The sequence below is a fragment of the Pongo abelii genome, chromosome 10, assembly GCF_028885655.2.
Source record: "Pongo abelii isolate AG06213 chromosome 10, NHGRI_mPonAbe1-v2.0_pri, whole genome shotgun sequence".
NCBI lineage: Eukaryota > Metazoa > Chordata > Mammalia > Primates > Hominidae > Pongo > Pongo abelii.
The window spans coordinates 39,815,691-39,833,678 of NC_071995.2; the positions used below are offsets into that span (position 1 = coordinate 39,815,691).

A 17,988-nucleotide genomic window follows, 5' to 3' on the forward strand; every position below is an offset into this window, starting at 1 on the left:
CTATCTCAGCATTCGATTTGTTGCAATACGTTGTTTTGGTCCAAAAATATTAAGAAAATCTGGACTCTCACAGATATACAGTTGAAAAGAGGTAAGTAGTTTAATAGCATTTTCAGATAACTATAGGTGTTATTCTTTGATACTACATAAAAACACAGTTGTTTCTCAAAAGTTAGTTGCAATGTGAAATCTGAAACCACATCAATGAAGTTTTCAGTGTTCCCTTAGAATCTGTTGGTATTTTGTACTTCGAATGGATTACCCATTACAGTTTTGTAAAATCATACATCGGTAACTAGAAACCATTTGTTTGCTGAGTCATGCGTATCTTCCAAACGCTGACACATTTCATAGTGAAATATCAGAAATTATATTCATTGATACCACCACTAATCTTCTCAGAAAAGTCTTTATACACAGAAACTCTAAAGCTCATTGTTGCTTCAAATTTTCAAAAATTCTAATTTTCACTTGAATGATTATCACTGGCAACATATAGTATCAAGTGTTTTCCTTGAAGTGATATATTTTTTGAATATATTCATTTTCAAGAAAATATATGCTAAATATCCAAGTCTGAATAACTATGGTATTTCAGGTAGTCTTTCAAGTAAAAATGATGCTCTATGACAAAAAGACTAGCTCTGCTTGCAAGACAAACTACACACGTGCTTTCCCTTAACCACTATACTTTGGTATACAGTAGAAGTGCTTTATGTGTAGTTCCCATTTTGTCAGACAGAATATTTTAAAAAATATGAGATGTAATAAAATTAGTAAATTTTGCTGCTTCAAGGATATTCTTAATTCAAACTGACATTATTCTTACTGCATGCATGTACACGGTGGTGAATATTACAATGAAGATAGCAATTTGGTGCCACTGCTTTGATTCATGCTAAGGTGCTGGCAGTTTTACCCGTCACTGCCTCTGCACCATCACAATGAAAAAGGCAAATAACATCTTCAAATTATTATAAAAACAGTGTTAACCTCATAGAAAGCTTCAACTAAAAAGATCTCAGGGACTCTCAGTGTCCCTCAGACTACACTTTGAAAACCACTCTGATATCCAGACTATACAAACACTAATAATCACTTGTAAAATTTACCCGTATACAATTAACCAGTGTGAGTCCTCTTACAGGACAAAAAACAAACAAGTAAGAAATCTCCTAGAATAAGGAGTCTCTGAACAACTAAATGGTTGCAGAAAGGCTCCTCAAACAGACAGGAGGAGGCTCAGGAACCATGTATTTCTTTAAAAAGGACTTATGTAGATGGTCCTCAATTTTTTTCTCCCATTCCTACACCAAAAGTCTAGGAGAATCAGTGCCAAACCTCAAATATGAAGACATAAAGCAAGTATGACAAGAAAACAACGATGCTGAAAAGACTTCTACCAGATGATAGTTGGTTTAAGCTTCTTTCAGAATGTGGATTTTACAGCTTACTTTTAACAGAAGCTGAAATAACTCACTCTTTTTACCTAACCATAATAATAATACTGTGTTCAGTTATAAACAACATATATTTTTAATGAAGAAGTTCCACCTCTTCAGCCTACACATAAAGGAAAGATCTACTAACACTAAACCTCACATATAGAGGTTGGTACAGTTAAAGTGGTTCTGATTTGCAAAACCGTAAAATTTTAAAGAAACAAAAAAATCCATTTTGTTCACCACTGTATGTCTAGTATCCAACTCAGGCCTTAAATAAGATGCTCAATAAACATTTGCTGAATGCTGAATATTGAAATGGTTGATATGAGATATGAACCCAGGTTACCAAAATCATACTAGTATAACATCTAGCACTCTTTCTACTATGTGAAATCTTTTTCATAGCTCTCTAAAATAACACCTATGAGAAACCTAAAGGACTGTTATTATATCCTCTAAGAAAATGTAACATTACCTGTTACATTTGAAAGCCTGGTATGAATCATTTAGACCACAGTTTGAAACCCAAACCAATAATTCTATCATTTTCATTTCTAAATATTTGCTATCTGAATTAAGCAATATTAAGTAACTGTCCACTACTAGATGAAGTACCAGTAAGACACCAGTCTTAATTTAATCATCACACATTGATTATCACCCTCATACAGACTATCCTTAATATTTAATATTTCATTTTCTCTGATGATTCAGAATTTTGTTTTTTTGAGACAAGGTCTCACTCTGTTGCCCAGGCTGGAGCGCAGTGGTATGATCACAGTTCACTGCAACCTCGAACTCCAGGGCTCAAGGGATCCTCCCACCTCAGCCTCCTGAGTAGCTGGGACCACAGGCATGCACCACCACACCCAGCTAATTTTTTTTATTTTTAGTAGAGATGAGATCTCACTGTGTTGCCCAGGTTGGTCTCAAACTCCTGGCCTCAAGAAATCCTCCTGTCTCAGCCTCCCAAGGTGCTGGGCTTACAGGTGTGGGCCACTGGGCCAGCCAAGAATGATCCTTAACTTCCTACAGTTTCTTGCATTTATATTTGGGACATTTCCTGCCTTATAAGAAACTTCAGATAGGCACGGTGTCTCACTCCTGTAATTCCAGCACTTTGGGAAGCCGACGCAGATGGATCACCTGAGGTCAGGAGTTTGAGACCAGCCTGGCCAGCATAGTGAAACCCCATCTCTACTAAAAATACAAAAATTAGCCTGGCGTGGTGGTGGGCACCTGTAATCCCAGCTACCACAGAGGCTGAGGCATGAGAATTGCTTGAACCTGGGAGGTGGAAGTTGCAGTGAGCCGAGGTCACGCCACTGCACTCCAGCCTGGGCAACAGAGCAAGACTCTGTCTCAAATTCTGCCTCAAAAAAAAAAAAAAAAAAAGAAAGAAAAGAAAGAAAAGAAACTTCAGATATAAAGACTGTGCAGCGTCTTGAAAATAATTTGTCACTGTGGCATTTTGTTTCCTTTTAAAAAATCTCCTGTCAGTTTGACATTTACTACTGTTTCTCTCACAAAAGCACAATGTAAAAAATTTTGGAGTGAGGGGCTGAAAAATTACCTGTTGGGTATAACGTTCACTATTTGGGTAATGGGTACACTGGAAGCCCAATCCCACCACTCTGCAATATACCCAAGTAACAAACACGCACGTGTACCCCAAAATCTAAAATAAAATTAAAACTTGAGGAACTGAAGCTACAACAAATCATTTTATTCTGAAATACATGCCATGAATGTAACTTCGTTCTCTAGAAAGACATGACCTACGATGGATATAGCCAAAGGAAATGGGGTTCTGTTGCATAAAGAATTTCAGCTTAATATTATTTAAAGAAAAAAAATTATATTGTCAATAAAGACTTTAAAGGGGCCAGAATGGTGGCTCATTCCTATAATCCCAGTTCTTTGGGAGGCCAAGGTGGGAGGATCCCTTGAGCTCAGAAGTTTGAGACTATCCTAGGCAACATAGAGATCCCCCATCTCTACAAAAAATAAGAAAATTAGCCACACATGGTGGTGTGCATCTGTAGTTCCAGCTACTTGGGAGGCTGAGGTGGGAGGATCCCTTGAACCTGGGAGTTCGAGGCTACAGTGAGCCTGGATGATGCCACTGCAACCCAGCCTGGGCAACAGAATGAGATCTTATCTCAAAAAAGAAAAAAGAAAAAAAAAAGACTTTAAAGGTAGAACAAGGACTCAATCTTCTCTGCAGGTTTAAAAAGAAAAAAGTTTTTCAAATGTCTAGAATGGCTTAGACTTGGCCTAACATTTGGCAATGAGGCAGAATCAGTTCAAAGGTCAGTCTGACCCAAAGGATTCAAATCCCATCTGTGGGTCACACAAACAAATCATTAGCAAACTGCATCCTTCTGCTCTGCAGCTATCCAGTCTCGGCTTTAGTACTTGCCAACCTTACTCTGGAAATTACCCTGTTAATTAATAAGTCAATTATAGAGAATTATTCCTTCCAACTACTGAAACTTCTGCTTCTCCAACAGCATTCTGTAGTCCTTTAATCTTGTTTTTCTAACATTACCAGAGAGGAAAAATATTAATATTCTGTGATGCAATCAATATCTTCTCTATTAACAATACCCTGTTCCACACTGTTCTATACAAACACAGATTCTACCCTGAATTTCAGAAACCACTAGGAAAATAACAGATAACAGAGAAATTAGAGCTCTTAGGTTTAACTTAGAGCCAAAATCAAAAGAGAAGAGACAATTCAGAGAGAGGAAGGAAGAAGCTGAGAGGGTCGTGGTGTAGAACACTTACTTTCAGGAACACAGTGTCCCTTAGATTTCTGGTGAGTTGCCCAGAGCCTCTTCAGTTTCAATCCAAATGACAATGCTTCTCTGAGTCCTCCTCAAGTAATGTTTCCACCACTAAAAATTGGATCTACAAGAGCTCAGATGTACCGGTAAAAAAAAAAAAATGTCAGGGGCCCCCATGTGGGCCTCAAGCCTCTTTTAAACTAGGCCCACTTCTCTGTCCTGGGCCAACTCCCCTGTGTACTATATTCCTTCTTCTTCCAGGTGCCAGGTATTCGGCCTGTTTCTTCTCTTCTGAGCTGCCACCACCTACTCTATTTCTCAGGGTTCCTCTAACCCCAAGACTGGCTGTGGAGTAGGACACCAGCTTCCCCCCTTCCTTGCTGTCCCTGCAAATAAACATATAGGCTCTTCTAGTTTCAGTATTTTTCTAATGGCTACAAGAAAATAGAGAGGGAACAACAAAAAGCAGTAATATATAGTACCAGAGATCAAGATTATAATTGTCTCCACTTTAATGTTCCTGCCTCCAAAAAACAAATTTTCTAAAAATTGCTTATTGAGCATTTTAAAAGGCACGAAGTACTAACACAGATATACAAATATAATCTAAACCAACTCCAACCTTACACAGCCAAGAAGATACTCTGCTTTTCAAAATACTTAAATCACAAATCACGGGTCCAAAAATAGTAACCACAATCATTTTAGCAAATACTTTTTTTCTTTTTGGAATGTTCTGTTGTAATCCCTTAAATTTAGCATAAGTTTGAAAGTTTGCTTTTTGAATATGAAAAATGTACAAAATATTTTATCCATTGTGGGAATATACAAAAAGCATATGATGATTTACAAAAAGCAAGCATGTCAAAACCAGCGAGCTTCACTGAGAAATTTTTCAAATAAGTTGTCAACCATTCCTGTCTCTACATTTTAAAGTTAATAAAATTCTGTAAACGGTGTTTTTTTAAAAATCAAGATCTCATTTTTTAGAAATCTAACGTCTACTGAATATTTGTATATGTCAATATTATATATGCCTTCTTTTTTAAAGCAACAGTAAGATAGATTAGTATGCTTATTGTTATAGTTTAGTTTCTAATGGACTTTGTAATATCAAAATATATATCTTCTCTAAATATTAAGTAATAAATCACAGGATTATATTTAATTCAAAGGGTACCTTCGTATAAAAATCAAGGAGCTCGATAACTAAGTGCTGACAGATTAAGAATGCCACTGACTGAATTTCCTGGATGATTTTCTTTATCCACTTAATTCAATGTCATTTTTTAAAAGACAGAGTTATTATACTGCAAGCTTACAATAAATAAAGTCTGAAAATAGGCAGAGATCTTTTCATCTCATTTGTCTAAGAGACTGCCATTTAATCAAACTAAAGATATACAGGTACTTTCAGTAAAAAGCTGTTCCTGTGACTGGGCTCATCTCCAACTACTTATTTATAAAATACTAGAGTACTGGAATAAAAACACTAAATAAAACCTTGATCTGACCCTTCCAGAAGTACATATAGAAAAAGAAGTTTTAATATATTGTGTATTCTGCAATCAGATACTTTTCTTTCTTTAGGAACGAAATTAAATTACATCCTTTGCTCCTAAAGAGGATTTTATGGGTTTTCGTTGATCCCTACACACTAACACAACAATGCAGCCAACATTTTTATACCCAGAGTGGGGAGAGGGGCATTACACCCAGCGATACGAATTAAATTGCAGTAGCTAATGCCTCCCTTAAATAATTTATTCTCTCTTGGCAGCAAAAAACGTTACAGCCTCTTCAATTACCCCTCACCGCAAACCATCGCCTGGGCTGCGATCAATGTGACCCAGTTCCTATCGCCACAGCCACCTCCGTCTCGCCTCCTCCCGCAGGGTCCGCGAGTGTCATGGTAGGGGGCGGCAGCCGCAGGGGCGTCCTCTGGTCGCCACCCCGCCGGCCGGCGGCGCGAGGGGCAAGCCCGGGACTCACCGGGTGGAGGTGCCCTTCCGCACATCGCACATCATGCACTTGAAGGCCTCGGCGCTGTTCCGGAAGGTGCAGACGCTACAGTCCCAGTAACCCTCATCCGAGGACGGCTTCGGCTGCCGCTTCGGCCTGCAGGACACAACCCGGACACGACGCGGCGCGGGGTCACCAGCAGGCCGCGCCCGGTGCCCGGGCCCCGCGGCCGCCCCCGCCCCGCCCCCCGCCCCAATTCCGCGACCCCCGCCCCGCGGGCCCCCGGCGCGCCGCGCTCCGGCTCTGAGGGGGAAGGGAGTCAGGAAGAGGCAGGGCGCGAACGCGGCCGCAGTCGCCGCCGCCACAGCCGCTCTGACACCCGGGCGGCCGCTCCGGTCGCCGCCGCCATCGCGGCTCCATTGTGGGGCGGCCGGCGCCGGCCCCCTCAAGCGGCAGCACTCGCACACCAGCGACGCTGCCCCCGTGCTCGCCCCGGTGCCCGGGCGGCTAGCGAGGCGGCCACCCGAAGCCCTGCACGAGGGCCCTGCCGCCCGCACAGTCCGGGCCCCGGGGCCCGGGCGCTGTTACCTGGTGGGGCTCTTCTTGTCTCCCATGGCTTGGCTATCAACGCACGCCGAGAGTCGCCGCCGCGGCCGCTCTGTTTGTCAATAAGGAGGATAATAAGCCGGGCGGAAGCGGGCGGGGGAGGAGGGAGGGAGGGGGCGGGGAAGGCCGCACCGCCGCGTTCGGGAGCCGCCGCCGGATCCCACGCAGCCTCCAGCTGTCGGGGAAACTCCTGCCTGGGCGCACGTGACCCGCGCCCGCCAACCAGCAGCCGCGCCGGAGACTTCAAACGCGGCCAGCGCGGCCCAGCACCCGCGGCGAGTTGGCCGGCAGGCGGTACGGGGGTGGCCGCGGTGGCCGTGGCTGCCTCGGGCGCCGGCGCCGCCTCTCCGCGCTGTTCCCCCGTTGCCCCCTCCGTACTCCCGGCTGCTGGGGACTGCCTCGCGCTCCAGAGCCCCTCTGAGGAGGAAAACGTCTGTCCCACCGACTGGCAGGGGATGCTCCGTCATCCCGTGCGAAGCCTGGTCCAAGGTAGGGCCGGCCGGCGTTCGGAGGCCTGTCCAGGTCTGGACAGAAGTGCCAGCCCGGGGTCTCCAGGTAGAACGACTTTCCTGGCCTCCGCCGTCCTTAGCTACTCAGCCCCCGCCTGCAGGATACCGGGGGGAAGGCGGGAACCAACACGCAGCGCCATTACTACATGCCTTAAAGCACTGTCTGGTTTATGCACACAGATGCTCTAACAAGTAGGGATTGTCACCCCTAATTTAGAGGAATTGAAATCAAGACTCAAGAGAGGTTAGGTGACTTCCTCTAGGCTACATAATTAGAAAATGACAAAGCCAGGAGTCTAACTCTGTTTTAATTCCAAACGCGCCCTTTTGGCCTCTCAGGCCTCTGCAGTAGCTGCTTTTGAAAGAAACCCGTATATACTCATAAGTCCTTTTTAAATATAAGGAGTTTGCATGTCCCCTCAACGCTGTCTGCTAACAAAAGAACACCTTCCCAGGTCTCTACCTCAACATACTAAAGGTTCTCATACTCCAGACTCTAGCAACAGCCATCTAACTGGTCTCCGAAGCTCCACTTCCACCTCCCCAATCTATTCAGTAATCCACAACCGGATTAATAATAAAATGCTGTTAATACTATGCCACCACTCTGATCAAGAACCACTAACGACTTGCCCACACTCCTTAGCCTGGCATTCAAAGGCTTCACATATTTTCCCTACCTCTACCTCCCTCTCCCATAAGGAAAGCTGCCTCCTGACAAAGAGTGCAGATGAAATTCATTCCCTTACCAGAACCCTTCCTTCATGCACATGGGTTACTTCTACATAAAGTATATCCCTCTTTAACTGTGCTGTTTCTGTCCATCTTTCTAGGTTTACATCCAGTCCGAATTCATGTAAAATGATAATTTTATAGCTAAACTACATAGGAAATAATACAGTCAGAAGCCCAGGATTCTCAGCCTGCTTCTCCTGTTTCTTAGCTAATAGACCTTGGAAGTATTGCTTAATTTCTGTAATTCTCAACGTTTCATATTCTGAATGGCATCTATATGAGATTGTTGTGCGATCAATAATAAAATAACATTTTTTGGCCGGGCGCGGTGGCTCACACGTGTAATCCCAGCACTTTGGGAGGCCGAGGCGGGCGGATCACCTGAGGTCAGGAGTTCACAAGACCAGCCTGGCCAACGTGGCGAAACCCCGTCTCTATTAAAAAATACAAAAATTAGCCAGCCGTGGTGGCGGGCGCCTGTAATCTCAGCTACTCGGGAGGCTGAGGTAGGAGAATCGCTTGAACCCGAGAGTCAGAGGTTGCTGTGAACCGAGATCGTGCCACTGCACTCGAGCCTGGGCGACAGAGCGAGACTCCGCCTCTAAGTAAATAAATAAATAACATTTTTTTGAGCACTATGTGCCAGGCACTTTGTAAATCCCTGTGTGTAGATGCATATTTTAAAGGACTCAAAGTACTATGCTCATGGCCTCATCGACTGCAGATGCTCTTCGATTTAGAAAGGGGATACTTCCCGATAAATCCATCTTAAAAAGAAAATATTGTAAATTGAAAATGCATTTGATACACCAATAAACCCATCGTAAAGTAGAAAAATCGTAAGTCGAGCCATTGTAAATCCATAGTCTAGCTCTTCATTTTAAAGACAAGGCAATTAGGGCCCAGGTTAAATGGTTTTTCTTTAATGAGTAGGCCAGGGTTAGAGCTCAGGTATCCTATTGGTCTTTCACCGCGTCTTCTTTCTGATTAACCAAATCACTCCATTTACATAGTAGTCTCTAAACTCGTTGTACCATCTGTACTTTTTGCAAATGTAGCTTCTCATGATTCAGACCCAAATTCGGAAACCAGGAACCATGAGGAGTATGATTGAGGCACGTATACAAGAGAACCAGATTTAAGGCCTAGTCTTTAACCTCTCAGTAATGCAGTGGGTAAACTCAGCTAAGTCACTTCCTTTTTTTCATATGTAAAATAAAGGAGTTAAAACTATTATCACAACTAAGGTCCCTTACAAGTCTAAGGCATTGTGTTGTTTTTAAATGCCTCAACTGGATGGATCCTCAAATAGACTGACAAGAACTGCTCTACTTGCAAAAGTGATGGCAACAATGTATTTTTAAATAAAAAGGAAACTAAATCAAGCACTCTAAAAATCCCCCATGCTGCAAATCACCATTTCACTAGATTGTAACCTCCCTCACTAAAAAGCAAGCTGCACCTCTAAATCATGAACAAAAAGCACAATAACTTTTGTTGTCTTTATTGCTGCATCTCCAGCCCCTAGAACAGTGTGACACGTATTGGGCACTCAATAAATATTCTGAGAATAAATACATCCACTTATAGTCAGGTTAGCACGCGCCTGTATTCCCAGCTACTTGGGAGGCTGAGGCAGGAAGATAACTTGGGCCCCGGCGTTCAAGACCAGCCTGAGCAACATAGCCAAGACCCTGTTTCTAAAATAAATAGTCAATACATTCACTTGTCTTACAATTTTTGAATGAGATTTTTTCTTTCATATTGGGATTTACAAACTGTTAGGCATATTGCATGCAGTGGATGGTCAATAAATGCCAAAATTAGCATTTATCCTTCAAAATGATCTTTAGAACTCCGCACATTCTTGTCGATCAACCAGGAACCTAGTTTTTGTGGAGCACAGAATCATATGCCCTTGCATTATACCAGCTGCCTCCCATTTATGGGTGTTTCTCTTAAAAAAAAATCTCTGCCCCTACTAGGCTTACGTACAAACAGTAGTATAGGAGGTACTCCTCCCATTTCACCACAAAAAGTTACAACTTTCCTAAAGTGTTTACTAGCTGTAAGAGTGGCTGTTGTGGAGAAAACAGATCTTTTTATTACTAAAGTGGCCCAGGTTCTTACCCAATCAGGTGTCTTTTCAATACATTAACAGAGTTCAGTACTTTAGAAATGTTAATTCATTAGGGTCACTTGTAAAGTGACAAACACTAACGATCGTTTTAACAATCTAACAAGTGTTGAAGTTTTCTGATGATTTACTTTTTTTGTTGTTTGTTTGTGTTTGTTTGTTTGTTTTTTTGTTTTTGTGTGTGTGTGTGTGAGAGTCTCACTCTATTGCCTGGGCTGTAGTACAGTGGTGCGGTCATAGGTCGCTGCAGCCTTGAACTCCTGGGCTCCAGTGATTCTCCTGCCTCAGCCTCCCAAAGTGCTGGCATTCCAGGCGTGAGCCACTGTGCCTGGCCTTACCTTAATGTTTAAAAGGTAAATGAGGGCAGACCAGTGGCTCATGCCTGTAATCCCAATACTTTGGGAGGCCGAGGTGGGCAGATATCTTGAGCTCAGGAGTTCAACACTAGCCTGGGCCATATGGGGAAACCCTGTCTCTACAAAAAATACAAAAATTAGCCAGGTGTGGTGGCATGCACCTGCAGTCCCAGCTACTTGGGAGGCTGAGGTGGGAGGATCACTTGAATCCAGGAAGCAGAGGTTGCAGTGAGCCAAGATCACACCACTGCACTCTATCCTGGGTGACAGAATGAGGCTCTGTCTAAAAAAAAAAAGAAAAAAAAAGTAAAGCAATCTTTACTTTCCCCAGTTACTGAGGAAGCCGAGAGCTGAGGCAGGAAGGATCACTTGAACCCAGGAGCTGTGGGCTGTAGTGTGCTATACTATTCGGGTGTCTGCACTAAGTTCGCCATCAATATGGTGACTTCCCAAGAGTGAGGGGCCACCAGGTTGCCTAAGGAGGGGTGAACTGGCCCAAGTCAGAAACTGAGCAGGTCAAAACTCCTGTGCAGCGCTGGGTGCGGTGGCTTACACCTGTAATCCCAGCACTTTGGGAGGCTGAGGCAGGCGGATCACCTGAGGTCAGGAGTTCAAGACTAGCCTGGCCAACGTGGTGAAACCCCATCTCTACTAAAAAACACAAAAATTGTCCAGGGGCGGTGGCACGCGCCTGTAATCCCAGCTACTCGGGAGGCTGAGGCAGGGAGAATTGCTTGAACCTGGGAGGCAGAGGTTGCAGTGAGCTGAGATTGTGCCACTGCACTCTAGCCTGAATGACAGAGTATGACTCTGTCTGAAAAACAGAAACAAAAAACTCCCATGCTGATCAGCTGTGGGATCATGCCTGTGAATAGACACTGCACTCCAGCCTAGGCAACATGGTGGGGACTATGTCTCTATAAAATAAATAAATTAAAATTAAAGTAATCCCTAGGCCATTGATATAATAATATCTGTTTCCATTCCAATATGCTTCCTAGGAGAGACTGGAGGAGGTACTGAAATTGTGCATGTGATCCTGTTTACAGGTGAACAGTAATCTGTTCTTTCTGGAGATGAATAAAAAGATTGAGAGTCTGTCGTAGATCAAGAGACTGACAGTGTGGGCCAGGTGCAGTGGTTCACACCTATAATCCCAGCACTTTCAGAGGCCAAGGCAGGAGGGTCTCTTGAGCTCAGGAGTTCCAGACCAGCCTGGGCAACATAGCAAAACTTCATTTCTACTAAAAATAAAAAAAAAAACATTAGCCTGGTGTGGTGGTGCATGTCTGTAGTCCCAGCTACTTGGGAGGCTAAGGTGGGAGGATCATTTGAGCCCAGAAAGTCGAGGCTGCAGTGAGCTATGATAGTGCCACCGCACTGCAACCTGGGCAACAGAGTGAGACCCTGTCTCAAAAAATTAAAAATAAGAAAAGGAGACTGACAGCAGGATCTCAGAGACCCTAGATCTTCTGGTTAGTCTTGAGTTTATTAGCCAAACATAATAACAATAAAAACTATGTATTGATGTTGTATATAGTAATTAGGCAACAGGAGCTAATACCTGAAATGAGAAATACCATCTTGTTTATTAACTGGAATTTGAGAGAAAATGCGGTACCTAAGGGAGAAATGAGCTATAAACCTTCCCTGAGAGCAGGAACTCAAAGTATAATAGTAAGCTACAGTGGTAAAACCAATCACATTTTGAAAGATGGATTTTGTGGTTTTTGTTTGGTTGACTGGTATCTAATTTTGTTAGTTATACAAGTTATATGTCACCAGTTGTACATTATTCGTTTTTTAGGGTGCCATAACAAAGTACTGCAGACTGGGTGGTATAAACAACAGAAATTTATTTGCTCACGGTTCTGAAAGTTAGAAGTCTGCGGTCAAGATGTCAGCAGGGGGCCAGGCACAGTGGTTCACACCTGTAATCCCAGCACTTTGGGAGGCTAAGGTGGGCGGATCATGAGGTCAGGAGATAGAGACCATCCTGGCTAATACGGTGAAACCTTGTCTCTACTAAAAATACAAAAAACTTAGCCAGGCGTGGTGGCAGGCACCTGTAGTCCCAGCTATTTGGGAGGCTGAGGCAGGAGAATGGCGGAACTTGCAGTGAGCTGAGATCCCACCACTGCACTCCAGCCTGGGTGACAGAGCAAGACTCCATCAAAAAAAAAAAAAAAAAAAAAAAGCCGATGTCAGCAGGGTGATTTCTTCTGAGGCCTCACTCCTTGGCTTGTAGATGACCTGCTCTGTCTCGAGTGGTCTTCTCTCTGTGTGTGTCTGTGTCCTAACCTCCCCTTCTTACAAGGATACTAGTTATTGGATTAGGGCTATCCTAATGACCACATTTTAATTTAATCACATCTTTAAAGACTCTGTAAAGACTCCAAATACAGTCACATTCTAAGATACTGGGGGGTTAGGACATTAACATACGAATTTGGGGGGAGGGAAAGACACAGTTCAGCCCATAATACTGGTGTCAAGTTCAGCAAATATATATATATATGTGAATTAACATATCCAGTGCCTTGTTATAACACTCCTGGTACAGGTTCACAATCCTTATCCGAAACCCTTAAAGCTGGATATGTTTTGTAAGTAAGGCATTTGGGAATTTTCAAGAGGCAGTTGACACAAATACTACGTAAATTACCTAACACTCTGAGTGGGTTCTGAGATAGTGCCTCTTAATCAAACACACTAATATTTCTGAAAAACATAAATATTCATACTAAGTGGGAAAATTAATGTCTATAAATCATCTCATATCGGTTCTACTCAGGTTTTGCTGCTAGATGATAAAAGGTCAGGTAAAATATAAAGCTTTCAGGCCGGACGCGGTGGCTCATGCCCGTAATTCCCAGCAGTTTGGGAGGCTGAGGTGGGCGGATCACGAGGTCAGGAGATCGAGACCATCCTGGCGAACACAGTGAAACCCCATTTCTACTAAAAATACAAAAAAATTAGCCGGCCGTGGTGGCAGGTGCCTGTAGTCCCAGCTACTCAGGAGGCTGAGGCAGGAGAATGGCATGAACCCGGGAGGCGGGGCTTGCAGTGAGCCGAGATTGCGCCACTGCACTCCAGCCTGGGCAACAGAGCAAGACTCCATCTCAAAACAAAAAAGCTTTCAATTTTCAGTGCTTCTTGGATTATGAGATTATGGACAAAGGGTTATGGATCTGTAAGAATTTGAGTAAGAATTAAGATTACAAAGATTAAGATTTAAAATATCCACATTATTTGACCCGGTAATTCTACTTTGAGGAATATATCCTAAGGATATAATCTGAAATGCATGAAAAATTTTTCCACAGAAATAGCCATGAAATTATTTTAATATACATTGAAAACAACCTGCATGGTCATCTGAAGAGAAATAGTTAAATAAAGTATGATCTAACCAAAGAACAGGGTTTTAAGAAGTCATTAAAAACAATGTTGATGAATAATTTGTGACAAGAGGCAATGCTTATGTTGTAACGTCAAGTGAAAAAGGCAGAATCTAAAATTGGATAAGTATATAAAAAGCATAGAAAACAGATTATAAGGAGACACACCTAAATATTAATGGTGGCTTGTCAGTCGTTCAATTTCTTTTTTCTTTTTCTTTTTTTTTTTTTAAGATGGAGTTTTGCTCTTGTCGCCCAGGCTGGAGTGCAATGGTGTGATCTCAGTTCACTGCAACCCTCGCCTACTGGGTTCAAGCAATTCTCCTGCCTCAGCTTCCCAAGTAGCTGGGATTACAGGCGCCCGCCACTAGGCCCAGCTAATTTTTTGTATTTTTAGTAGAGACAGGGTTTCACCATGTTGGTCAGGCTGGTCTTGAACTCCTGACCTCAGGTGATCCACCCACCTCGGCCTCCCAAAGTGCTGGGATTACAGGCCTGAGCCACCGCACCTAGCCTTTTTTTTTTTTTTTTTTTTTTTTTAATTGTGACAGGGTCTTGCTCTGTCACCCAGGCTGGAGTGCAGTGGCGCAATCATGCCTCACTGCAGCCTTAACTTCCCAGGCTCCACCAATCCTCCCACCTCAGCCTCCCACGTAGCTGGGACCACAGGTGCACGCCACTACTCCCGGCTAATTTTTTGTATTTTTGGTAAAGACGGGGTTTCACCATGTTTCCCAGGCTGGTCTCAAACTCCTAAGCCCAAGTGATCCACTCACCTCAGCCTCCCAAAGTGCTAGGATTTAGATGCATGAGCCACTATGCCTGGCCCAGTCTCTCAACTTCATTTCAGCACAGTATTGTCTGTTTTTTACCATTTGCTTCTAACCTTTTGTTCCTTCCTTGCGCTTCACCTCTCTCCCCCTTTATTGTACCCTTCCCCCCATTTTTACTGCCCCTTTCTAATAGCTGTCTATGTTATCCCATGGTCTCACCTTAACTAATGGTGCCACCAACCAGCGCTCCATTCCTCTTGTATTTCCTCTTTACTCCAAACCAGCCCAGCACTAGATTCAAAGTAGCCTCTCCTGTCTACACATTGACTCTCATCCCCCTTTCCCAAATCCAGGAAGTAGTGTGATGGGAACATAAGATTCATTAATGAAGGACAACCTTGAACAGGGAACTGGGAGACATTGTTTCAAGACTTTACCCCACACCTCTGAAAAGGGAGCACTGTGGCCCACTGGTGCTGGTGTCTCTGACAAGGTCTTATTCAGCTGGTTCTGCAAATACCAGGAAAACTGTAAAGTGGATTCTGCTTCTGCCAAAGAAAGGAACTGCTGCTGCTGGAGCGATGCTTGGAGGAGCAGAGAGAGGACTGGATGCCAACAAAAAGCCAACAAGAAGCAAGCAGAAGAAAAGCAAGTCCCGGCCAGGTGCAGTGGCTCATGCTTGTAATCCCAGCACTTTGGGAGGCCAAGGAGGGTGTATCACCTGAGGTCAGGAGTTCAAGACCAGTCTGGCCAACATGGTGAAACCCTGTCTCTACTAAAATACAAAAATTAGCCAGGCATGATGGCTGGTGCCTGTAATCCCAGCTACTTGGGAGGCTGAGATAGGAGAATCCCTTGAACCCGGGAGACAGTAGTTGCAGTGAGCCGAGATCACACCACTGCACCGCACTCCAGCCTGGAAAGCTGAGCGAGACTCCGTCTCAAAAAAAAAAAAAAAAAAAGGAAGTCCCTTCTTTCTCCAGCTGTGCAGCCTCCTGCTGGTACCCCTTGGCTGAGCAAGAGAACAAAGTAGAAATGGGGTCCCAGAGTATAGTGGAGTACTAGCTCCCATCACAAAGCCGAGTGTAGCATGGAGGGTGGGGTGGAGCTGAGAGATGATGACCTCTTTGACCACTCAGCATTACACAAACTTTTCTGTACGTATTTAAACTTCTATACAATGAGACATTTCTACCATTCCCCTAGATGCAACTATCCCATATACAAAGACATTCTCATCCTCCCCTAAAATGAGGAGACACTATGCCCCAGCAGTCATATCCACTGTGGCAGGCAATCACACCGTCCATCTCCACACTATTTTAATAACTCCTTAAATTCACTCACAGTCTTAGCTGGTTTTCTGTTACTGAAATACTACATGTTATAGTTTAACCTCCAACAAAACTTGTATTAAGTAATAAAAGGAAAAAGAGGAAGAATAAAATAGTTCATACAAATGCACACACATACATGCACACACATAAGCAATGAAGAAAATATGTGTAGCTGCTACATCCTCCTTTCTGTAACTAATCATGGGACCACAGTTGTTAGTTATAACTGTGACCCACTAACCATTCCCTGTTACTCCTTACTTCAGTCAAGCCCTTAGCAACGCTGAGTTCTTTACCTGATGAGGTGACCCAAACCTTCATTCCTGAAGTGTGTAAATGCTCAGTAGTCCTGACTTGGTTTGGTTACTGAAGTCTCCATTAACTTTTACTATTGGACATTGAAGTACTAAGAAGTACTCTGAAGAATACCCTAGGCTGAAGACATAGTGATTTTTTTCCCTTCAGCTTTTATTTTAAGTTGCAGGGTACATGTGCAGGATATGCGGGTTTGCTACGTAAGTAGATGTGTGCCATGGTGGTTTCCTGCTCAGATCACCTTGGTATTAAGTCCAGCATCTATTTGTTATTGTTCCTGATGCTCTCCTGCCCAGTAATCCCCACTCCAACAGGCCCCAGTGTGTGTTGTTCCCCTCCCTGTGTCCATGTGTTATTATCGTTCAGCTCCCACTTATAAGTGAGAACATACGTGTTTGGTTTTCTGTTCCAGCATTAGTTTGCTGACGATAACGGCTTCTAGAGCCAACCATGTCCCTGCAAGGGATATGATCTCGTTCCTTTTCATGGCACATAGTATTCCATGGTGTATATGTACCACATATTCTTTCTGTAGTCTATCATTGATGGACATTTGGGTTGATTCCATGTCTTTGCTATTGTGAATAGTGCTGCCATGAACATAAGCGTGCATGTATCTTTATAATATAATGATTTATATGCCTTTGGGTATATACCCAGTAATGAGATGGCTGGGTCAAATGATATTTCTGCCTCTAGATCTTTGAGGAATTGCCACACTGTCTTCTGCAATGGTTAAACTAATTTACACTCCCACCAACAGTGTAAAAGCATTCCTTCTTCTCTGCAACCTCACCAGCATCTGTTATTTCTGGACTTTTTAATAATTGCCATTCTGAATGGCATGAGATGGTATCTCATTGTGGGTTTGATTTGCATTTCTCTGACATAGTCATTTTTATCCTTGCAGCGTATCAGTAACCCAATTTTGCCTTGAATCTGGTTCAGTCTCCCCATCCAATAAAGCAATGTTCTTATTTATCTTTAGTTTGATGGCATGAGGAGTACTAAATATCCAAGTGGCAATATCATCGTCCAATTCAATTGTTGTGGCCTTTCGTGAAAGCATTTCTACTCTGGGAATCAAGACCTTAAGGTTAGTAAAGTGCAATGCTATGGGGATGGAAAGCAAAATTTCTGCAAGTAGGCATAATAGTGAGAAAAGCCACTCCCATTTCCATCTCTTTCTTTTTTATGTGTATACTTTAAGTTCTGGGATACATGTGCATAACCTGCAGGTTTGTTACATACGTATACATGTGCCATGTTGGTTTGCTGCACCCATCAACTCGTCATTTACATTAGGTATTTCTCCTAATGCTATCCCTCCCCCTACAGGCCCTGGTGTGTGATGTTCCCCTCCCTGTGTCCATGTGTTCTCATTGTTCAACTTCCACTTATGAGTGAGAACATGCGGTGTTTGGTTTTCTGTCCTTGTGATAGTTTGCTGAGAATTATGGTTTCCAGTTTCATCCATGTCCCTGCAAAGAACATGAACTCATCCTTTTTATGGCTGCATAGTATTCCACAGTGTATATGTGCCACATTTTCTTAATCCAGTCTATCATTGATGGACATTTGGGTTGGTTCCAAGTCTTTGCTATTCTGAATAGTGCTGCA

At 43.2% G+C, this 17,988-nt stretch overlaps 2 protein-coding genes across 18 annotated transcripts in view; one reads left to right on the plus strand and one right to left on the minus strand.

The window, feature by feature from the left end:
- Positions 1 to 7,182, minus strand: part of YAF2 (YY1 associated factor 2) — a 76,797-nt gene extending 69,615 nt beyond the window's left edge. For 4 of the 10 annotated variants that reach the window (XR_002917095.2, XR_010135752.1, XR_010135753.1 and 1 more), the window contains exons 1-3: positions 6,788 to 6,980; positions 6,230 to 6,355; positions 4,239 to 4,623 (exon numbers count right to left, since the gene is read on the minus strand). Coding sequence is in view for 5 of the 10 variants with exons in the window: in XM_002823108.5 (XP_002823154.2) it covers positions 6,230 to 6,355; positions 6,788 to 6,813 (152 nt within the window). In the remaining 5 variants the exon portion in view is untranslated. Of the gene's footprint in view, positions 1 to 4,238; positions 4,624 to 6,229; positions 6,356 to 6,787 lie in introns of those variants that run through there. The other 6 variants (XM_002823107.6, XM_063712120.1, XM_054527146.2 and 3 more) reach the window with 4 other exon arrangements.
- A 27-nt stretch (positions 7,183 to 7,209) lies between these two features.
- Positions 7,210 to 17,988, plus strand: part of PPHLN1 (periphilin 1) — a 216,789-nt gene continuing 206,010 nt past the window's right edge. For all 8 annotated transcript variants that reach the window (XM_054527130.2, XM_054527131.2, XM_054527133.2 and 5 more), the window contains exon 1: positions 7,210 to 7,294. In XM_054527130.2, the coding sequence (XP_054383105.1) occupies positions 7,261 to 7,294 (34 nt within the window). In that variant the 5' untranslated portion in view covers positions 7,210 to 7,260. The remainder of the gene's footprint in view (positions 7,295 to 17,988) is intronic.